Source organism: Rattus rattus, chromosome 1 (assembly GCF_011064425.1).
Source record: "Rattus rattus isolate New Zealand chromosome 1, Rrattus_CSIRO_v1, whole genome shotgun sequence".
In the NCBI taxonomy this organism is placed as follows: Eukaryota; Metazoa; Chordata; class Mammalia; order Rodentia; family Muridae; genus Rattus; species Rattus rattus.
In genome coordinates this window covers 186,384,170-186,409,072 of record NC_046154.1, presented here as the reverse complement: position 1 = coordinate 186,409,072, position 24,903 = coordinate 186,384,170, and the positions used below count along the sequence as shown (strand labels likewise).

The 24,903-nt window shown below is 38.9% G+C and overlaps 1 protein-coding gene and 1 long non-coding RNA gene across 4 annotated transcripts in view; one reads left to right on the top strand and one right to left on the bottom strand.

Annotated features, from left to right (window-relative positions):
- Ppp1r12a (protein phosphatase 1 regulatory subunit 12A) overlaps positions 1–21,471 on the bottom strand; it is a 110,547-nt gene extending 89,076 nt beyond the window's left edge. For all 3 annotated transcript variants that reach the window (XM_032912149.1, XM_032912156.1, XM_032912166.1), the window contains exon 1: positions 20,984–21,471. In XM_032912149.1, coding sequence (XP_032768040.1) covers positions 20,984–21,220 — 237 coding nt within the window. In that variant the 5' untranslated portion in view covers positions 21,221–21,471. The remainder of the gene's footprint in view (positions 1–20,983) is intronic.
- A 573-nt stretch (positions 21,472–22,044) lies between these two features.
- LOC116908791 lies at positions 22,045–23,103 on the top strand. The gene is made up of 2 exons (XR_004389027.1): positions 22,045–22,317; positions 22,894–23,103. It is a non-coding gene; the product is annotated as an uncharacterized LOC116908791 (long non-coding RNA).
- The last annotated feature ends 1,800 nt before the right edge of the window (positions 23,104–24,903 follow it).

Here is a 24,903-nt window from a genome sequence, read left to right as displayed (position 1 = left end):
AAACAGAAAAAGTTAAAAGAATCACTGAAGGGGGAAGAAAATAGTAGTATTTCAGATACTGAACACAGTATTGTCAAGTGACCATGAACTGCAAAAAATAGCAGATTACTAGAAAGAATTATGTAGATATATATAAGAGAAGGCAAGAGGGAAGTTGTAATTGACTTTATAAACCATGCTAAAGAACCCCAAATTTAGTTTACACAACAGATTTTCAAATATGAATAAAATACAGGGATCTCTGGGGAAAAAAGATGAAAAAATCTCTTAAAATTGGCTGAAATTATCTTTTTATATTATTTAAATAAATGTCAACATAAACAAGGTCTTTGTATATCTGCTTTAAGCAAAACACAAGTGAAAATAAACCTTGTTATCACTTTACCTATAAACCCTCCTCACTACAAACACAACCACCCTCGGCCTTCTTTGTCTATCACAGTAAATCTATTTTTAAATATTCCCAACAAGCAAATGCATAGATCTTAAACTAAGAAGTGGTCATTTATTTGCCCACCTGACCAACTATGTTCATATACTGTCCTCCCCAAAACCTCAATTAGTAAAACCTCAATTAGTAAAACATGTTTGTTGAATTGTAAATTAATTAAGAGAAAAAGAAGTCTAAAGAATGACTCTTAATGTTCAATGTTTATGAGTAGGTAGTAGATGATGTTCCCTTCTGTGTTCCACTGAACCAGGCATACAAATGGTATTCAGATAAATGTAGACAAAACAAACACTCATACAGAAAATAAGAATAATAAATCCTTAAAATAAGCCTACTGTCTTGTCCTAGGTAAATATAAAAAATTGAATTCTGCACAGTGTACATTGACTCTCATAAGAAACTTCCTGACATTATCCTAAAGTCACTGTACCAATTTACAACTTCACCCAGCGTTCTTCCAGCTCTCCATACTCATCAATGTCACATTAGGCTTTTGGTTTGTCACAATTAGACTTTTTGACTAGGTTACATTCTTTCCTTGGGATCTAACTGGCACTATGTATGCTACACCTGTCATTCTATGTCCTGTTACTTATGTATAGATCACATTAGCCATTTCCTCCTACAGCAAAAAGTTTTATAAATTAAGCAAATTGTCAGATGAACTGAAATATTTAGTAAAATGTTTTTACTCTTTCTGAGTAAGCTGGGGGGTAGGGTTTCCCATAAGAAATATCTATGAACTAAGGCTCCAGATGATAAAGGTTTAGCAACTACCTAGCAATTTTCTTATTCTTTTCTGATCCCTTTCCCTAAAAAACATTGAGTTTTCAAAATTGTATCCTTCCTTCCTATCTATCTATCTATCTATCTATCTATCTATCTATCTATCTAAAACACAAGGAAACAGAATATATATTGAAGTGTTGTACACAAGAATGTCCAGGATTTTTGTCTGCTTTGGTTATTGATGACTTTAAGTGCTTACCATAATTAGAGTAAACACACACAATTTCAAACAGCATTGTTAACAGATGGAGGTGTACCCAAATCCTGAATAATAGTCTTACAAGCAGTTTTTAAAAGGCCCAAGCATAATGTTCTCTCTATCTATACTAGATAGAGAATCGGATTTTGCCCATGATTCAGAAGTGTTTTCAGGAGGAATCTGCATAGTTAGCAATGATTCACCTTCCTTACATGGCTTCTGGATGGGCACACGCTGAATTTTAACAGAAGGCAAGTATTTCTAAATAAAGAGTAAGGCTGTGGCATAGGCTCAATTATCAGACATATCATAAGGCCCAGTCCGGGCTGTCTGCCTATTAAAACTTCGTAGTATCTCTACTCATCTGACTATCAGTACATCTGTACAGATGAGTAGTCAGACTAAGAAGGGATAGAGGAATATAACTAGTACCTACAATAAAGTCCCTGACAAAAATATATACAAAAGAAAATTAAAATGTCTTTTGGTAAAAGTACACCATACCATATGGGGGGCTGAAGAGATGACTCAGAAGTTAGGAGCACTTGTCCTTCTAGAGGAAATGTGTTCAGTTCCCAGCATCAACATGGAGTCTCACAACTATCTGGGACTCCAGTTGCAGAGGATCTGAGGCTTCTGGCTTTCACAAGTACCAGGTATGCACATGGTACATATACATACATATAGGCAAAACACTCACATGTATGTATATATGTATCTGTATATGTTATATATGTTATATAAAATATTTTACATATATGTAAAAGATTTAAGATTTAATTTTAAAAGTTTAAAAAATGACCTTGATCATAACATCAGGCCATATCCTTTCCTTAATTTTAGTAGAATTTTTTCAACAGTAACATAACAAAAATAATACTGAAATTTTTGAAGTACCCTCAAAGTAGAGGGAGAAATTTAGATGTCCAAAGACATTTAGCCAACCCTAACATCAAGTTAGGGGCTGGAGAGATGCCTCAGTGGAAAAGAATGCTTGTTGCTCTTTCATAGAGACTGAGTTCAGTCCCCAGTACTCATGTCAGGTGGGCTCATACCTGGCTGGGACTCCAGCCACACACACAGCATATCAGGAGTGCCTATGGATGCCACAGAGGATGTTGGATGCCCTGCGGCTGGCACAGAATTAAAACAAAAATTAAATCACATACTGTTATTCTTTTGAGAAGATAAAATAAGACATTGGTAAATAAAGCACATGTGCAGAAGATAAGCTTCCTCCTCCTACTATATACTCTGACTAGTGGTACATTTCACCTAATTATTACTGTATATGAAAATATTTATTCTTGAGAATACTAAAAGACTAATATAACTTAGAGTTGTATGACGATACAACTTTCATAGCATTTTTAATGGAATGAACTCCATTATTAACCTAAAAAGAAACCAGACTATTGGCTACAGTAAATTTCTCAAAGAACAGAATATTTCTTCATAAAAATATGCCCAAAGGGCTAGAGAAATGCTCAGTGGTTAAGAGCATTGGTCACTCTTCCAGAGGACTGGGTTTGAGTCCCAGGACCCACATGGCAGGCAGCTCACAACCATTGTAATTCCAGTTCTGGTATCTACTGGCACCAGGCCCTCACGTGCTGCACAAACATACATAGAAGCAAAACACTCATAAATGTAAGATAAAAATAAAATAATCTGAATAGATCTCAGTGTGAAATTACGAGCTTTTACAATGGTAATTTTACAACACTAACCCATGACTGGTTTTACCAATAAAAGGCTTTTTCTAAACAATCTATCTTCAGAGTAATTAAAAAATTGTCTTCCCTGAAAATTCATTTCTTCTCCCAGCAAGTGGTAGCTACCGCTACATGTTTAAGTACTTCCTATCTTTACAGAGCACGTTGTGTGTGCTACTATAAGCATCTATGATAACTACCTTACCTAAACCAGCCTTTACTTCCACTTTATTCCAAAATAGGAAAAGAACAGTTAATAACCTTATGATTTTTTTTTCTTGTTAGATTTTGTTTTTATCTCTCTGTCATCCCCAGTCATGTAAAACATAGAAGTTCTAAACTTGGAATCAGATTATCCAAAAAAACAAACATGCTTTTAGTAATGGAAAAACTGACAGAACAGAAGAGCAAACAGAAAAGCAGGTATATAAGCCCATACATTTTAGGACTAACTTTTTTTTTTTTTCTGGAGCTGGGGACCGAACCCAGGGCCTTGGGCAAGCGCTCTACCTCTGAGCTAAATCCCCAACTAAGCCCATACATTTTAAACAAAGTGAAACAGGAGCTTTCACTAAAGCTCACATATTTTCTGATAGAACATCACAGCACCATAGAGTGCTAGCACTACAACCTGTGATTTGTTAGTTTTATGTTGTACTTTAATCATTGTATGTTGACACTCTTCAGGTTAAAGGTATTGAGAAGCAAGAGCTAATGTTATAAAAATTAACCATAGACCAAGAAGATGCCTATTTCTTATCCAGTACCACTTAAAGTCATAATTAAGACGTGCTAGGCCAGCTGAGGCAAAGCTGTGCCTTCTGAGTTCTGGCTCCTCCCTTCAGCAGTTTCTTGAACCAGTTGGCTCTTTGATCAGTTTCAGGAGATAACGGGTCAACCGGATCCTCTCTGGCCTATCAACTGTCTTATAATTAAGCCCCAGAGATTCCTGAGGCTGCTACAGTGATAGAATCTGGTTCAAATAGTTGAAATTCACTACAAAAACATGTTTAAAGCCCAAAAGCATTTAATCACTATGTCCGAGTTCATCTCTGAGCTCTGCAACATAGTAGTCACAAGTGTACCCCACTTTTGTTCATCACAATAATAAAATAATCCTTACAAGCCTAAAACAAGCTGTTATACATTTAAACACCTGAAGATGCAGATACTCATTTTCACACCTAAGAAGGTAAGAACCTGCTACAACTGAAAACTTGACAACCTAATCGAAGACCATCTTCAATGTCATATTCATTAATACAAGAGGGGAAGAGTACCTTTCTAAACTATTAAATGTGTTTATCATGAGTGATGTTAAGAAGAAAACCTTACAGGATAGGAAAAGGCCTATATGAGTTGTCTAAGAAGACTACTCAGAGCTGATTAGTGACTGAGTTTAGTTAAGCAGTGAGTTCTGGGTTTAAGGAAAGACTATCTCAAAAAAGAAGATGGAAATCAATTAAATAAAGGCAACCAATGTAGTTTTACAACATATCACCTTCTTTCATGTTATCATTTAAAACTCACTTCTGTAGGCTTTTAAACGTTCTTGAGCTATGTTGACTAAAATGCTAGCTAAGACAGGGTCAAGAGTAAAAACCAGGGAGTCTGGATTGACACAGAATCATCTATCAAAACCCTAACACACTGGCAGTGAGCCATCCAGATGCTAGTCCGTCTGGTCCTGGCTGCATCTGTGACAGACCTGTGTCCTGTTAACAACAAAGGCAATATGAACTTACCCAAGTTCTATACTAGATATGAAATCATACTTAGTTGGCAATATTTCTCTTATTTGAATTTATAAACCTTGTCAAAAAAGGAAGAGGGCAGACCAGTGACTTGGCTGAGTGGCTAAAGTCATTTACACCTAAGCCAGTATTCACACTCTGGGAACTCATAAAATGGAAGAAGAGAGCCAACTCCCATAGGCTGTCCTCTAAACTCCAAACACACACACACACACACACACACACACACACACACACACACACACACACACACGTAATATAAAAGTCTTTATGAAAAGGTCAACAAAACTTGTTTTAAAAAGCCTCAAACAGGTACCTAGTAATCAATACAATTTCCTCCAAAATGATCTGGGACACAATGGATACTAGAATTTTACCAGTCATCTAAGACAAATACACATACAGAAATGTACTTGCAAATGTCATACTACTGCCTTCTTCCTGTTCTTGCTCTAACATAACTTTTAAAATTACTTGGCAATTTTATACACCTGAATACACATGTAATGACAGTCACCATTTTTACCCTCTGTGACTCTCTCCTCTTGCTAAAACCCTTCTTCCCCCAAGATCTTCAGCCCATTTCTATGTTCTCTGAGTGTGACCCATGAGCATAGATGGAATTTATCTACTAAAGTATAGGCAATCTGTCAGGAACTACACCATGAAAGAGAAGGCAACCCTTCTCCCATCAACCACTAACTGCTCAGTCAGCAAGGGGTGGGGTCTCGCAAACCTCTTCCAATTTGTAAGTCTCAATATTATTCTTTTGGTTTGGGTGTGTGGTGCTGATACAGAATGTCCTCTAGTTAACAGCTCTCCGCCTTATTTTGAGACCCAGTCTTTTCTGGGAGACTGGCTGACTAGTCTCCAGGGATCTTCTTGTCCCTACCTCCCTTGCTAGGGCCACAGACACATGCTGCCACACCCAGCCCTTTACAGCCCTCTCTGTAGCCTCTAAGGATCCGAACTCGGGGCCTGAACTCAACAAGCATTTTCTTCCAGCAGGTTCAAAAATATTTTCCAACAATTCACATTATTTAAGAGACCTGCGGCCATTTTCCTAATCAATTCTTAAAATGCTTTTTTATATAGTTTACAAAGTAAAGCATTCACTGTATAAAAACTGCCTTATGGACTTTTTTCTTTTGTCTACATCTCTTCCCCTGGGATTGTCCACAATTCTAACATCATATGATATCTTTTAAAATCCAGCATCCTTTAAAAAACTATCTGCCTTTTTAGTAATCAACTTGGTTTTGAACTGAGTCCACCTGCCAATCGCTACAAAATAAACATAATGCTCTCTTCTTAAACAATTCCCTTCAAAGGTCTCCTGTCATGCCCATCCAACTGCCAATACTTTCCTCAGGAAACAGAAGGGTGAAAAGAAAACATAATGCAGAAATAAACACGTACCCATCAATACCAACCCTTAACAAACTAGCAAACTGATGCTTATCAATTATGTCCAAGTATCTACATTTAACCCTTAAAATATCACCAGAAGTAGGCATTTTCCCTCTTGTCTGAACAGATTTTTTTAATACTTTGCTTATAAAAGTTTCAAAGATGACATAATTTTAAAAATGTCTATTTCAGTCAGTGTTAACAGTTTAAAAAATTTCCATTTTGTCCTACACAAATGCTTTGCCTCCACATGGTATAATAATGTCTTATAAAACTATTATTATTTAATCTTTTTTTTATATGTTCACCAATCCTTGTCTTAACTATACCTGTAGCTAATCTGTTTTCTAACCCAACTGCTACTAAGCTGGCCTGCAAGTCAGTTCTTGTAGAAAGCTTGTACTCAGCTTTGAATTGTATCCCCCTGCCTCTGGCCTTACTCTTTTCTCAGTGCACTGTCCACACTGCAGCAAAGGCATTTTTTTTTAAATGAAAAAATTTGATTATCTAATTTATACAGATAAAAGTCTTTCAACACTTTTGCTCAGTACCAAGTCTCTGAATATGCTATTCTCTCTCTGAAGTCGTCTCTCAAACACTTCTCCCATCTACCCATCTTGGGGTAACTTCAGGTCCCTGGCTCTAGTGTGGACTTACCAGTGTGTAAGACTGTAGAACTACCACTACAAGCCATCAGACATAATGGACAGAGACTTATAACTGCCTGTATGGCTGCCTATACACTCTAGTGGACAACAAGCTATACTAAGGCAACATTGACCATCTTGTTTGCTATGAAAGCTACACCAAATGCCAAGGTTTCTGTAAGGTTTGGGATTGCCAATGCTCCAATTTCTAGTAGTTAATAAACAATTCCTGTTCTAAAAATCTAAGTTTAGTCGGATATAATTCATATAACATACAATTATATGTGTGTGCGCGCATATATATACATATACATATATATATATATACATATTGGACATATATATATCCAATTAAGGTATACAATGAAATGGGATTTGATGGATTCACTTTTGCTTTGTTTGTAAAGTAAACAGTGCTTCTCTGTGTAGCCTTGGCTGTCTTGGAACTACTCTATAGACCAGGCTGGCCTTGAACTCACAGAGATATGTGTATGTCTGTTTCTGCCTCCCAAGTGCTGGGATTAAAGGTGTGAGCCACCACCGCCTGGCTGATGTACTCAGAGTAGTCATCAACACACTCTTAAAGCATCTTTCTCACCCTATCCACTAGCAGTAACACCATACTTTCCTCACCATGTCTAGCTTCCAGCAGTTGCTGACCTGTCTGTCCCCATAGATGGGTCTACTGGAGACACTTCACAAAATGAAATCGTACAGCATGACTGGTTTCTTTCACTCAACAGTTTTAGAAATTTATTTATAATTTATCAGTATCCATTCATTTTATTGCTGAAGAATAGGCTTCTGATTCTAGTAACAAAATAAACCCCTTTATCCACTTACTAGCTGAGGAACATTTGTATTCTGTTTTGGCTATTATGAGTAACACTGCTCTAAATATTAACAGGTAGGTTTTTATGTGGCCATGCTTTCAATCAAGAGATATCTATGTAGTATAGAAGTGATAGGCCATATACAGAAGTGAGATTGCTTCAACCGTGGGCTGCTGAGATGGCTCAATGGGAAATCATGCAAGCCTACGGCTTGAGTCCGATTGCCTCAACCCACAGTAGGCAAGAGCTGACTGATGCCCCACAACTGTCCTTCACACCGGCTCCAGTCTTTGCACACATTCTCTCTCTCTCTCTCTCTCTCTCTCTCTCTCTCTCACACACACACACACACACACAAATAAAAATGTATTAATTAAAGGTGGCTACATGGCTTACAGTATTGCTAAGAGTGTATATACTGTGTTCCAACTGACATGTCTAGATGTCTACATGGCTTACAGTATTGCTAACAGTGTATATACCGTGTTCCAACTGACATGTCTAGATGTCTACATGGCTTACAGTATTGCTAACAGTGTATATACCGTGTTCCAACTGACATGTCTAGATGTCTACATGGCTTACAGTACTGCTAACAGTGTATATACTGTGTTCCAACTGACATGTCTAGATGTCTACATGGCTTACAGTATTGCTAACAGTGTATATACCGTGTTCCAACTGACATGTCTAGATGTCTACATGGCTTACAGTATTGCTAAGAGTGTATATACTGTGTTCCAACTGACATGTCTAGATGTCTACATGGCTTACAGTACTGCTAACAGTGTATATACTGTGTTCCAACTGACATGTCTAGACAACATGCTCCTTCTTTCTTTCAGCCATCCTAAGAGCTGTGAAATGGGTTTCTCTCTCACTGTGGTCTTCACTTGCATTGTCCTGAAGCCTAAGCAACTTCCATTTGATGGAAGGCAGAATACTGCTGGAATCTGTTTTACTGAAAAAGAAATTATCTGTTGGGGAACTTAATAGTGTCTGGAACTGTGCTAGCTAGTTTTATGTCAATTTAACACAAGCTAGTGTCATTTGGGAAGAACTCTTAACTGAGAAAATGCCTCTATAAGATTGGCTAATAGGCAAGTCAGTAGTATATTTTCTTAATCAATGATAAATGTGAGAGGGCCCAAGCCATTGTGGGTAGTGCCACCTCTGGGCAGGTGGCCCTGGGTGTTGTAAGAAAGTCGACCCAGCAAGTCAAAAGCAGCGTTTATTTCTCCGTGGCTTCTGCTTTAGTTACTACTTCCTGGTTCCTGCCTTGGCTGTCACTGATGATACAAAATAAAAAAAGATGGATAATGTAAAAAGGAGAACAGATTTTCTGAAAATAGTTGGGACTACAGCAATGAATGAAACAAGAAAAATAGGCAAACTAGTCTTAGAAACATTCATCCTTAGAAAAGTGGTCAGAAAGAAAATGAACAAGAACTCTGAGAACAAACCAGAGGAAACAGGTTCAAAAGTGGTTAAGATATAAATTAACAAATTATTTATCACTCAAGTAATTTTTTTGATATTCTGGACTGTCCCCCCTTTTTTTAAAATCTAACCCTGTTTGTTTTCAGTTACTGAACTCTTATTGTTAACAAATGCCAATCAAAAGCACTGGACATTGGATAAGAGATAAGTATCAAACACAACACAAATGATCTAAATATTTGTTGCATGGAGATAACTTCTAATTTAAATGAATAATGGCATTATACTGATGCAGATTAGGTTAACATTTTTAATAACATGTATTTCAAACTTCTAAAACATTACAATTAAATCTTTTTTAAAGTGATGTTCCTCTTTGTGGGCCTGGGGCCTGCAGAAGCCAGAAGAGGGCACTGAACTCTGGGACTGGAGTTAGAGACAACTGTGCTTTGCCATGCAGGTTCTGAGAATTGAATCCTGATGCTCTAGGAGAGCAGCCATCTCCTCAGTCCCCTAGAATTACATCTATGTAAAGTGACCCGGGCATGTGGATGTGGGTAAAAGCACTTGCCATGCAAATGTGAGGTTTTCAGTCAGAGTCCCCACAACTCATATAAAAGGCAGATATGTAACATGAACCTCTGAAATACCAACGCTCCTCAGAGGATCTGGCAGGCAGAGAGACAAGAGAATCCTGGAAACTCACAGGCCAGCTTAGAGAACTTGGCATGTTAGTGGAGAAGTAAGAGTTGCCACCTCAGACAAAGTGAAGGCAAGCACTGACATTCAGAGCGGTCCTATAACTTCTACACCTACATTTGGGCACGTGTGTGTGCATGAACACACACACACACACACACACACACACATACACACACACACATCCAAAAAGAAAGTGTGCAAGAAAGCATTCTTTTATCCTGTCTCTTCCAACTACTTCTCTACGTGAATACAATGTATTTTACACCTTCACACAGAGTAATAAAACAATAGTCTTCCTAGGACATGGAGGATGACATCATCCTGAGTTTAACAGATGTGTGTGTCATCAGCAATCTGGTCAAGGCCAGCTCTCCATATTCCATATGCTAGGAGCTTTACTGAAAAAAATGTCTTCTAAACACAAGCACAAAAGCAATATAGCATTTTGCGCAAAACATAAAACTTTGTTAACATTTTTCTGGAAGTAATCCAATAAATATAAAAGTTAAGATGAGGGGTTGGGGATTTAGCTCAGTGGTAGAGCGCTTGCCTAGGAAGCACAAGGCCCTGGGTTCAGTCCTCAGCTCCGAAAAAAAGAACCAAAAAAAAAAAAAAAAAAAGTTAAGATGAATAAAGTATAATATTTGCATGCTATTCCATGAAAAAGAAGAAATGATACTAAACACTCATCAGTAGAAAAATAAATTCAGATGCACAAAGCAAAATTCTATATAGCCATTAAAGATATCAATGCTGATTAACAAAGATGTGTAATTTTTAAAATAGGTTATATATCAGAAAACTAAGTATGACCCCATTTATAGATGATCACACACTTGTATTAGCGTGTGTTTACTAGACTTCAAAGAGGTGAATGTTTGGCTAGCACTAAACATCTTCTATTCTTTTCTATGCTGCTTTAATTACCTAAACGTTTCTATTTGTAATATTATGCATATATAACGACAAGCACAAATGTACGTCATGTCGTTAATGAAAAGGCGATAGACGCTGAGGCAGGAGGATTAGGATTTATTTCAAGGACAGCCTGGACTACACGAAACCTTGTCTCAAAAGCAAATTAAAAAACAAACAAACAAAACAAAAACAAAAAACCAAGAACATAAGGCACCGAAATCTTAATGATGTCTCATAGCTTTTCATGTCTACGATAAATACAGTTAGCTTAGACACTTTAATGTGAAAAATGGTGGTTGAAAAGATTAAGTTGCAATAGGCATTTTTAAAGAAAAAAATAGAAACTACATTTTTGTTTTGGCTTCCCAATGTACTTTGGAAGAATACAGAAACATGTGATCTGTTCAAAAATATTAAGAAAAACTATACAGATTACTTAACAAAATACAGCATCCAAATCTGGGTACACCAGCATCAAAACTTTATTTAGGAACAAAAACATATATATACAAATATTCAAACTGTCAGATGTAATACTGACTTGTTATATGGAAAACCTAGAACACGGACAAAAGAGTATACTAGATTCATAATAAATTCTAAAACAATTTACATACCGTGGGAAAAGTGTGCAAAGACTTAACTACAGACTCACTCTCACAGGCCTCTTCTGACCCCGTTCTAATTAAAAAGAAGCTCCAGAGTCTGCTCCATACGATGGGACTCATGCTGGCCCCACTCACACGGAGCCCGGTAACAGGGCACAGGCTGAGGGAAGACCTGGGATTATCATCCCGCTAAACAGACACAGATTTAAACGGCTCCTCGGTTCTCATCTATACCAATGGATTAGTACATCTTTCAACTCGTGGTTTTACAATGATGGCAATCAATGTAGAAACTCACAACTAGTCAATGAGCAGGGATAAAAGTGTGTGGTAGGACATCTGTATCAGATGTCCTCCTCCCCAGGCTAAGAAAAAGAGAGAAAACGGTATTTTCATGATGTGAGAGAACAGTTGCACACATGAACTCACGGAAGCTGGAGAGGGATCACGAGGTCCCATTTCTGGCTAGGAGCTATCAGTTGTCGATAGCTGTGAATCAGGTTGTTTGTTTGTTCTTTAGAGACGAGACTTCATACCTACACGCATACTGGCAGCACTAAGTGGGCTTGGTGGGTTAAAAAAACAAAACATGGAATTAGGAGGGGACAGTGACAGTAGGATGAGAGAAGCTGGAAAAAAGCAGAGAAAGGGGATGCATATGATCAAAACACCTTATGTGCATGTATAGCATTCGTAAGCAATAACAATTTTTAAATAAGCTTTGTAGAAAACATGTAGTTATTGATACCATTATTATCACAATCTATCTAATTCACCAGATACAACTCCAATGATCAATATTTTCAAAATGTAACTTTCCTGAATACGCTTCAATACAGAGGATATTCATAAATATGTTCTAGACCTGATGCTCCATGAGTTCAACAAATGTTCCAAAGCACAGGTATTTGATTCTAAAACAATTCTGAAGGATGTATGTGTGTGCATATGTATGTTATCTCAACACAAAAGTGATACATTGATGTGCATGTATATTTGTATATTAGTTTGTGAAGAAGTACTTTCCTACATGGCTACGAAACTTGAAGAAGGCATCAATCCACACCTCATCAAATCCAATCTCCTTTTATTATCAAATACTACTGCAAGTTAACGGTTTGTACAATCTGAAATTCTTTTAGGAGACCATGTTAAACCAAAAGCAATCAGATGAATATGAAGTAATATTCAAACTAAAGCTTTCTATTAGGTAAGGATCTCTCCACGGGCTGACACTGACACACACACACACACACACACACACACACACACACACACACACACAAACACACACACACACACACACAAACACACACCACACAAACACAACACACTTAAATAGATTACTAAAAAGGTCTCAAGCTGAGAAATGCTTTCCCTACTTTCCCTGGTTTCTAGTGGATGTCATTTCAGAAATGCCTACATGACACATGACAACGTGGAATGTCTCCACCCATGAAAGAACGTTTGAGTCAGGCAGCCACTGAGGGCAGGAATACCAAAGGGAAGCCTGGCTTTTTATGGCTAGCCAGCTCAACAATGAAGAGATAAGCACCCAAAATACTAGTGAGGTCAGAAAATTCTGGATATGAGGACCCACAGTGAAACATTCAGAAAAGACTGTAATTAAATCATTATAATACATGAATTACTTTTATTGCTATGTTATCAGAAATCATGTCCTAATTGAATGCAAAGGATTTGTTAAGATATTCATTTTTAAACTAAATTACATAATCTTGGCAAAATTACACTTGTATTGGTAATCACTAATGGACTCCACTTTTAAAGTAAATCTAAAATACAGATATTGTGCTGTAATAATGAATATTAAAACATAAGTTGTTGGCATATGCTTTTCTGATACTTCTTTTTTGAGACGGGCTCATATTGTAGCTCTAATTGTCCTGGAATTCACTATGTAGACCAAGCTAGCTTCAAACTCACAGAGCTGGGCTGCCTCTGTCTCCCAAATGCTGGGATTAAAGGTATATGTCACTACACCCTGCTTTAATTTTTTTTTCCTGCTTTAATTTTTAATGCTGTAATTCCCAATATAGCTGCCAACACAACTTATCAGTTCATTTTCTATTAATTCTACTGTTGAAAATTACAATATTCAGGTTTTTTTAAAATTAAGACACTGTGCACCTACTGAAATAAAATCCAGACAACGAAAAATTAAGAGGAAAGAATCAATTCAGGAAACTATGTTAAGAAATTTTCTATTTTATTTGAAGATAAGATATACTTCTAATAGTGGGTAGTCTTTAAATGCCAAACATATGGTTTAGAACATGCACAGAATCCGTGTTCTTCCGTGGTCAAAAATGCTCGCACTTTGTGTTTTGAGCAGTGCCTTAATAAAAACGAACTGGGAAACACTTTCCAGAGGATAACAACAAGCACAAGACCTATGGAAGTGTATGAATATGGAGCCAATGGTTCTCAAAGGCTTTCAGCTACTCCCTAAATCCCTGCAGATAAACGTCTGGTTTCCAACTATGTATCTAAGAAACACAGGGCTTAAACTCTGATATAGAATGCCACCCTCTGTACTCTACAGGCCCTGGTAAAAGCAGGGCACAGGGCAGTGTTACGGGATCCGTTCATCCTTCGCTACAACTGTACTCTCACCAAAGCACAAAGAGCATCTGTTGTCCCTCTTGATAATTTTATAGACTGACATGGGCATCTCAACTGCCCTTTATTTTGATGCTACATCCTTCTGTTGTTAAAATATCCCATTACTTTATGAAATCATACCAGATGATCAAATTACTTGGTTTAAATTTACTGATGGAGCAAAACGAAATTAAAGATTTGTTCTTTTAGTGACCGAAATAAATAAGTTCATATAAATAAGAGAACCAATTATGAGCAATAAGTAAATCACATTTTCAATCCTTTCATCATTTTCAAATTAAGTAAGACCAGGATCGTAACCCAGCTACATTCTGTAATTCGTAGATGAATATATAGCTTGATGTTCTTACGAATAAGAGGCTCCCAACTAGAGTCAAGAATGACTAACAACGTACGAGCTCATTTTACCAGCTCAGAAACCATTTTAGATAACATTGTTAGCATTTGTATAATATCGCATGCCCTGATTAAATAGCAATGATCATTATACACAAAGTAATTGAAGTAATTGTGCTGCAGAGTACTGACAAGTTGAGATTATTTTTTCTTTTGACACAGGACCTCATTATGTGGTCCTGAAACTCAGAGATCTACCTGCCTCTGCCTCCCAAAGTGCTAGATTAAAGCTAGGCCTGCATGCAGGTCCAGCTGGGATGGTCTTCTTTAACATCTCAGATATGAGCTTCCTATAGTTCATATCCAAGAACTGAATGCACTTAGGTATAAAAATCACTGTATATGCATAGCAAAAGTAGTGATATAAACTGTCACTAGTAGAAAAATAAAAAGGAAAACCAAGTGTTAGTTAAAACAAAACTAGATTAAGAAAAAAAAAACCTGTTCATGTTTTTTTCATTTATCTAATTTTTACAGGGAAAACTCTCAAATAGTAATTAACACAATCACTGAAATATTTAAAAATTTTTTTTTCTTCAGACTTAATTAAGTTAGGGTACCAGACAGAAGCAGGAGAATCTCTGTGAGTTTGAGGCCATCTTTATCTACATGGTGAGCTTCAGGTTGGCTGGACTACATAAAAAGACTGCTACCCTCCCCCAAAAAAGCCATCTGGTGGGGTTGATGGGAGGCCTAGACGAAGGTCTGCGTTAGAATTCCAGTTCACTGTAATTCACTGTGTTGGCAACCTTGAGCACAGGAAGGAACTGTGAGAATTAAAAGTGATACTGTTTCTAAAGCACTGCTTCTCAATAAAACACTGGTAAGTCATGGCTACTGCACAGTCAGCCCTAACCTAAAATAAATGGAAAGGAAATGTTAGAGGTCTTCCATCCTGTGAAGAATGTATCAGCATGCTAACATCCCATCCCTTCACTGTGATTATGCAAAGAGACACACTTTCAAAAGAAAGGTCTAAGAAAAGATGGCTATTATTCTTAAACACTCCCGAGGAATGAAAGCAGCATCTTTAGAGTGTGAGGAAATAGCATTCTGTAGTAGGAATACAATGTTTTTTCTACACCTAATAAAGGTTTCTAAAAGCTGGTCCTTCGAATTCCTGTAGATTTTGAAGCATTTTTGCTCTTACTGAATAGAGCATGGGAAACATGGTAAGAGGGACGGTGCAAATTTCCTATGCTACCCAGTGCTGCTTCCACCTGGCTCTGCGAGAAAATGCTCAGTCACAGTTTGCAATCACACTGAAGCTAAGCTCATGAAAGACAGCCTTGGTTATGACACTTCAAAGTCAGACCACAAAACTGTTGCCAGGAAGCACAAAGCCAGCAACTGCAGAGAAGGCATTCGAACAGCAGCAGTGTAGGCGCTGTGCGGTACCAGCACACCCCATATATGGCTACGTTGCCCATTTACTGTGTGAAGTAAGGGACCAGTTTGGGCTTGGAGATCTGTTTAATAAATTTAAAAATGGATTCTAGATATTTGAATAAAAGTTTTATGAGCCATTAGCATAAGGCATTACAGCTTTTCTAAAGAAAGTACACAGAAAAACAATTTCATGTACATTTTAACATGAATTTTAATACTTTTATAACTAATCCAATAAGTGTTTCTAAAACTGTAACATGAAAAAATAAAAGAGGTCAAAGTTAAAAACTGAAAATGTATTCAGTTTAAAACAGATTGCTCATATAGAGCAGCTGAATTATTCTGCAACAAGGAACTCAACATCAGCTGCTTCTGATGGCTCGCATGCTTTGCTTAAGGAAAAACTACACTCCACGATTCCTATGTTTACAAAGAAGCGTTCAATGGATCCCTTACACGTTTACAGAACTTGTATTTAAGAGCATAATGATTTCATATTAAGCTTAACTACAAGTCTGTCTAGTTGGAAACAGAGGGGGGTATTATTGTAAAACTACAAAAGAACACTGACCATTTAACCTTGGATTTCACTATAGAATCTACCTCAGGTTCTTATGAAGGTGTTAACTGAATACATTTTCTGCCACTCAGCCAAAACCTGAAGCTGGTTTATGACTTTTTAATACAAAGGGATGCTACTTACAAATACTTTACATACCAATGAAAAGAAATATACTAAACATCTACTTCCAAATTTTTCATTTATTTCATAAAAACACTGATTCTATAATATTGGGCCAATATTCTAAATATCTGGACATGCAGGCTTCAAGTATGTATACCAATAACGATGAAAATGATTTATAAAAGGAATCAAAACAATTCAATAAAAATGTTTAGTGAGTCAGGCCCTGGAAACATAAATATATGGAAGAATGGGTCCTGATTCTTCTAAGTTTGAGACGTAGATACTAGTAATAAGAAGTGTTATTAAATAAAGACGGCCAGAGCGTGAGTACACTGAGTACTGATCACCCAGAGAAGTACATGTGTCTTTGCTACCTCAGCTACCTCAGCTATACAGGTTCAAAGCGGTTGACAGTTGGATGGAACCTTACAGGAAACTGAGCTGGTAAAGAAAGGAAGGGCATTTTAGAAGAGGAAAAGAAACGACTAAAAGCATATAAATAGAAAATTAAAAATCTAGTTCTAATGAAAGTAAGGTCACCAATTCCACAGTTATGAAGCATAAGCTAATGATAGTGAGTTTTAAACCTACACTGAGGAGAGGCACAGCATGGGGCTGCTAAGATTTTTCTAAAATGCATATGCATCCTGGCGTGAAACATGCATGCATGCATACATATATACATACACATATAAAGTTGGAAAAACAAATTGTCAGTATAATACCAGGATAAAAGTATAACTGCTTGGACTAGGTTGATAATCAAAGTAGCAAAGAAGAGAAGTAATACAGAGGCAACCCCGAGGAACAGCCAGGTGACTGAGTGGACATATATCCACAGGGATAATGAATGAAGGAACTGAAATGTTTAACTTCATCTTGACATTGATGACAACAATGTTTTAGTCTGAACTTGAGGGTGAAATTCATGATAAATTAAAACTAGAGCTGAATATTCAGATTATATAAAAAGATTGTACTCAATCTCAAGACACAGAAAAGTTAACAATTAATGATAAAACTCAGTTACAATTAGAAAAAATTTTCTGAAAAGTAATGATTCCTTAAAGAAATGTTTTGTGAAAACAAAGTAGTTGCTAGCCTATGGCAAAAAGAACTAGATCTAAATATATACGACTACTTAAAGATAATATACTTTTAGCTAAAGATTACATTATATCATATTACATTTTATATCAATAAGTTGGTTGATGTAAAAGAATGGGAACTGAAAATTGACTTGAAAAAATTGACACAGAGGAAAAAGTTAAGATTTTTCAGTGAAAAATAAAAAGCTAAACTCCAAATTGACACTTGCATTTTAGGCATGCCAGTAAGGACCAGCCCAAGGCATTCTATCCATAACCCTATAAACCTTGACAATGTTTACAAAGCATGCTAAAATACAGGCATAATCACATGCTATAAGTAAAGCTCTGTAGGTGAACAACTGCCAACCAGCAAAACTGAAATTGTACTTCAGATCTAAAGTTTAGAAAAATCGGAGTGGTATCCTACACTTGGAAGAAGAGTAGTCAGAGACCAAGGCTTTCTCTCCATCTGGATGGCATTTCTATGCCAAAGGATAAAGAGCAGTAGCTGGGTTTTCACAGTTTTCAGTGAGTGCTCTTTCAACCAACAAATAACCCTTTAAGTACAGACCGCTTGTATTACAAATGTAAAGAAAATAGCAGGGTGCTAAGTGTATCTGTGGGATGTGAAGTACCAAAGTTTTTGTCCTGTGAACAAAACTGAGGTTCTTTTACCCAGCCAAAAGGTGAGTTAACATGCGAATAGACTAAAGAAAAATTAAACTGGTAAAATATTTTAGCTATTTTATGATCTTTTGAGAGTATTAAAATATTTAAGGACCAGTCACCAAATCAGTCATTTATTTTACTGTTAGACAATGAAGACAAACATCGTTTGTCATTCGGGAGACTTCTGAAAAGCTTAAGATCCCAAGAGGAGGAGAGGGGTTCCATTTCTCACCTCTCACTAACTGGTGTCCCGAATTTGCCCAAAGTGAAGAAGCCCTTGTCTTCACAGTCATAATGGGAAACAAGATAAATAAGAGCAGTAAAGAAAACACAATAAACATCTCAATGCTGCTTTTTAAAAGTCCTTTACATGGTATATGTCTGTCCTCTGCAACTGGAGTTCCAGACAGTTGTGAGCTGCCATGTGGGTGCTGGGAATTGAACTCAGGACCTCTGGAAGGGCAGTCACTGCTCTTAACAACTGAACCATCTCTCCAGCCCCTCAATGCTTCATCTTTTAAGGACTTTGGCTTCATTGATTTAAGGAAGGTGCTCTATGCCAACAGCAAATAAAAAGGCATAAACTTAGACACATCTACTTACATGCTTGTCAACGCAAACAGAATATGCAGTCATACAGCCTGTACCTATAGTCACCAAACCACCCATTCAGTCAGTCAAGAAGGTCTCATTAAGTCGGGCTTCTTTAAATAAGTAAAAACACATAAACACAAGCCTTTAAAAGCCAATTTCATGTCTTTTCTACTATCTAAACTAGTATTGCAACATAAAAAAATGTTAGACATTGTCCTCTTCCTCCAAGCCAATACAATTCTCCACAGGGAAGAAACTACATTTCTATTTAGCAGTTTTAGAAAACATACTGATATAAACCACTACCCAATTATTCTGACATGTAGTGTGCCTTGGAACCAATTTTTCACTAAAACTTGCCAAGGACACAAGAAAGAATACTTGGGGATTATTTTTTTTAATTTTATATAATGCTATTTTTTAGTATATGTGCTGCCGAAGCGAGCACTATAATGCTATTTTTTAATGCTGAAGTTGATTTCCTTCTCAAAATCATGTTTTCAGATCTAAGAGTTATAATGTGCCTTAAGCTTTAAGCAAATGAACTTTGTATTATATTAAAGAACCACCCTATATTTTCACTCAGTGCCATTCTAAATTCCAGATCTGTCCTCCAGATTGTCAGGCATTTCAGTCCTTCCAGTCAGCTTTGTAAACACAGGCTACGCCAAACTTGATATGTGAATTTGATTAAATAAAACTTTAAATGGTCATCACTTATTAAAGCAGGAAGCAATAAAAGGAAAATACCTCCATACTATGTCTTTTTAAAAGGTATAAAGTTAACAGGGGCAAAATAATAAAGTTTAGGTACAAAGTGCGAAGCCTTAGGTTTCAACCTCTGTTTTTAACCATACTATTATTCAAAATAGAGCTATGCTCTCCCCAGAACCAAGGGGAGAGAGCGGGAAAAGCCTTTTTCACTCTAATTTCCTAGTAATTCCAAGTTGCTTAACATGAAAATAGAAAGAATCTATGTTATGGCACCTATTACCAGCACTTAAAACTTGCTTTTCAAGCAGAACTCTAAGGGTTTTGTTGCTTTTGGCTTGTTAAAGGCAAAGCAACATTATCTCTGGATTGCCAATAGTTTCTCCTTATTTGGCTAACATTGAGAGATCCCAATCGGACTACTATAAAACTTTAACATGCACAAAGCATCCATTTTGAGAAAAGATTGTGATTAGCTTCCTTTTCTCCCCTCCACCCAACCAAAAAAAAAAAAAAAAATCAAAGTTTGGCAACCGTCTTTGAGGAGTGCACATTGTTTATTCTTGTCTTTCCTAGCCCCGGTGTACACTCCAGGAGCCAGAGCTAATGGATCTGCGTCTCTGCGACAAACTTCGAGTACAGGAATCCATAGACTCTAGTTAAGAGGTGGGCAAGCCCACTTGGGAAGACTTCCTTATCTGATACACTAGCAAACACCTCTCTTTCAGCCACCACAGAATAGCTAATTACACCCCGTTTTCCCCTCCCCAGTGACCGAGAGTAATAAAGGAGAAAACAGGAAATCGTTCGCTCAGGGCACCCGGCTTTAGGGCTCTTGATCACTATTATTATCATCGTCATTTGTAATCAAGTCCTGAAAAGTACACCAAGACCAATGCCCACCTACAGGTCAAAGGGGGTCCATCTGCCACAAGAATCCCTACCGCTCCCGGTTAGTGGATTTTCAAACTCCCCCACCCCCCGAGTCTATCACTGACACCGGGCCTCGGCACAACCCATTACATTACACTCCAGCTCGGCTTGACCCAGAGTACCAGACACATGTCCACAAATGGCCCTGGGGCCCCAAGAGGACCACAGTCCATTTTGCCCCGCGCCCAGGAAAATCAGCCGGCTCCCAAATCGGCAGCGAGCGAGCGGCTATGAAGGGGGCCTGGAGCCCCGCGCCCAGCCTCCGCCGACGGAGCCGCCCCCTCACCCGCAGCAGGGAGTCTCCCGCCACCCCCCGGCCTCAGCACCGGAGCCCTGAGAGGCCCCGGCGCGAGCACGACAGCGGGCCCGGGCTCCGGGTGAGGTCGGCGGGCACACAGACCTGGTGCAGGGCGGTGAGTCCGTCCACATTGGCGTAATTGATGTCGGCGCCGCGGTGCAGCAGCTTGAGGACCTCGTCCGTGTCGCCGCTGGAGCAGGCGGCGAGGAAGACGGCGCCATCGTCGAACTTCACCTTGGTCTTCTGGCGCTTCACCACGGGAGGCTCGAGGTCCGTCTCGGAGCCGATCCAGCGCTTCAGCTGCTCGTTCCGCTTCTGCTTCGCGTCCGCCATCTTCATCCCCTCTCCTGCCGCCGGCTCTTCTTATCGCGAGCGGGGGAAGGGGGCGGCGGCGAGGGAGGCGAGGGGACGCCGGGGGGTGTGCGACCGTGTCTGCGAGAGCGGGCCGGAGCGGAGCCGCGAGCCGGGGAGGAGACGCTCGAGACTTCCAGTATCCCACAGAGCACTGGGGCGAGCCCGGCAGAGCGGGCCTCTCTTCCTACCACAGACGCCCTCCCGCCCCCGGCACGGCCGCCCGTCAGCCGCGGCCCGGCTGAGCGTAACTTCGCGAGATCGCGGCCGGGGAGGCGCCCTGCGGCCAGTGCGCATGCGCGCTCCCGCCTCGGCCCGGCCCAGGAAGAGCTCGGCGGCCGAGTGCGGCGGGGGCGCTACCGGAGGGAAGCGGGTGTGGCTCTGGCTGCGGGGGCTGGGCCGCTCCTGGAAGGGAGGAGGCCGGGAAGGAAGGTTGTCCAGCGGGACCGAGGGCTCTGGAGGCTGCCCGTCGGGCGGCGAGGCGGTACCAGGCTGACCTGCCTCCGGGGCTGGTCCGGCCGCGCGAGGCGTCTGCCCAGGGCGGAGGGTTTTCCTATTGGCTGCGTGATTTGAATGGAGTGGGCACAGGTCGCGCATTAGGTGCTTGGGGGTGCTCTTCCCGAGGAACTCGGGTGAACCCGGGCGATCCTGACGAGGCCGTTTTAAAAGTGGGGTCGGAGTCGTCTCCACGGCCCTGGTGGCACTGACCGAGGTGATCGCCTACTGGCAGGGGATGACCTGCGGTAATTGCGTTGGCTTCCTGCTAACACCCACTGCAGAAATGTCTTTCCTCTTAGGCTTGCTCCGTATTGTTGTTTTGTTTTCTCTGTCTCTTAAGCCTGTTTTGATTTCTTCTTCCTTCATCGCTTCCAGCCTGTGTGGCACTGCCCATGGGGTTAGTTCAGCCTTGTTAACTGGTTCTGACCTTTTAAGGTATTTATGGTTCCAGCTCCATTGCTTTCTATGGAGTAAAGACCCGGCTGCGTCTAGAATTCAAAAGGAATGTGGATGAAGGCAGTTACATCGACTGATACTTATCCAGTACATGTCTAATAAGTCGTGACTTCCTAGGCTCCGAAAATACAGTAAATATGATTGATTTGATTTCTTAAATTCTTAAATTTCTTAAGGTCTCGTGCTGTAAAAGACATCATCATAAAGAGACTTTAAATTTGTGTTTTCTAAACACTCTCCCCTTCCGTACACTCTAGATCTATAATGTCATAAAACCCTACCACTGAATGGAAGTTTGGGGATCCTCTAGACTGTGAGACTCCCAAAAGAAAACAGTTGCAATTCTCCTTTAGCCTTGCCCTAACCGCCTCCCAGTGCTGGGGATACACCAGTGGAAAGTTATTTTCTTACTCTTAACATATTGCCTTTCTCGTAGATTATATTAGAATAATTGAGTAAAATATGCTTACGAAACCACCTTCCTTATAGAACTGAATATTCTGATTTTCAATTTTAGGAATAGTAGTAAGATCCAAACTAGGATAAAAACTTCCTTTGGAATACAAAAGCGAGTGTGCCATACATGAAATATAGCATGTCTTCATAAAATGAGCCAAGGATTATACCGTTAGACCTCTGCACAGCAAGAACAGTGGCGTCGGTACTAAATTTTATTTTCTTTCTTTTCCTTTTTTTTCTTTTTCCAGATACAGTTTCTCTGTGTATTCCTGTCTGTCTGTCCTGGAACCCACCCTGTAGACTTCGAACTCAAAAGATTTGCCTGCCTCTGCCTTCTGAGCACTGGGATTAGATCCATGTGCCACCACCACCACCTGGCAGGGTAATGAATCTTCTTAACACTAAACTATGAAATCCCTGTGCACAGAATACAGAATAAAAGAAAAGAATTGAGGATACTCTTGTCAGCTCTCTTATCTACCTACCTCGGAAAAAAAACGACTTTCCCTGGTTTCCCGAGAATATTCTGGTCTATTTATTTGCTCTTAAAAGTGCTCTTGAAGTTCATTGATATCTTCAGGTTTTCATTTGGGCAAGAGGACTTCAATGGGAGGCATGCCATTTCTGACCCAAGCACTTATTTCAGGACATAAAAATAATACAAAACAAGACAATAGTTAATTAATAAAACATAATTAAGCCCCATTCCCAAAAACTATCAATTAAAAAAAAAAAAAACACTGGAAACCTCAAACCTTGGGCTGTCAGCTTGTCTAAACTTCATTTGAATATAGCGTTCCATTCTTCATAACTTTTAAGGTTAAAGGGCTCCCCACCTGCAACAGGCTCTGTCTTTTTAGGATACATATATGTGTGTATATGATATATTATATATCATATATAGTGTATATATATATATATCATATATAGTCTATATCATATATAGTCTATACTAAAGACCTGTAGTTAATTAAAAAATAAGCACAACTTTTTATTAGAACATAGAAGTCAACCCTTTCATATTAATTACCAAGTGATTGGTCTGAGCAGCAGTTAAAGAAATGCAAATGCTTTCATCTCCTAACAACTTGTATGCAAGTTCGAATGTAGGGATTTCAATTCCTTTGAGGCAAATGGCCTGTTAAAGTGGAAAGCTCATGTGTTTCAGAACCTGAATAAGCGTTTGTAGTGGACTAGTGAAAAATATTTAGACCCAACCAAAGAGTTGGCCAGAGTCAACAATGAACCATCGGCCTTGCTTTGGACTGCACCTAAACTCATCTGTAGCTCTGGGTCGCGGCATCTCAAGTCTTTGGCCTCCCAACAAGGTCAGCCTCCCTCCTCAGCCCAGGGCTTCCTCCTCTGTGATGATTGGCTTTCTTCTGATCTTCAGGTCAGGGTCTCTGCAGCATCAGGCTCTATCCCAAAGGCCTAATCTCTAACCTTAGCACACCACACGCAATCACTACCATCTCCATGAACCAACTACATCGATTCCCCCAAACCTGAAAGCCAAAGGAAGATCTAGCAGTTATACAGAATGTTTGTACAGTCCCAACAAGACAGTAACAAACAACCTCCAACCTGTTTTCATGTCCAGGATTGGAAAGAAAGCCTTAATATCAATTAATTGTTTCACAATACTTTATCACTTTTTTTTTTTAACCAGATTCAAGAGCCACAAGTGCTATTGTTTATTTAACCTTTTTGGAACTTATATAGTATTATTTTAAAGGAAATTTGCTTCTCTGGTAAGTAGAAAACATTTCCTGCAGTCGTAAATGAAAGAAGACCATGAAAGCAAAACTGTATTATTCTAATGAGGTTGCCTATCAAGAATTTGAGCTCCGACAGTCAATACTTAATTTATAAATAAATTATTAAGGGTTGGATATGCTGGCATAAAGCTAATATTAATAGTTAAAAAGTTAATTCTAATTTAAAGCTAATTAGAATAGTTAGATTAAAGGATCTTGAAAAGAGTAACTTTATTCTTGTGAATTCAGTTACTTAATGGTGCATCTAGCTAAAATCACTATGCCACACATCTGCCTGCCCAATACCTCTGGTTTCAACTACCATTTGCAGCAGTGATGTTTAGAGAAGGTTACAGGAAGGACTTCATAACATGCATGCCTGCCTGTCTCAGAGCACTGAGGCAGCCACCGGAAGAATCAGTTATCTGAAAGTACGTGCATACTCTGGGAGAAAAGCTAACAGTTTTCAGAACTAGCATCTACAAAGAGAATTTGAAGTGC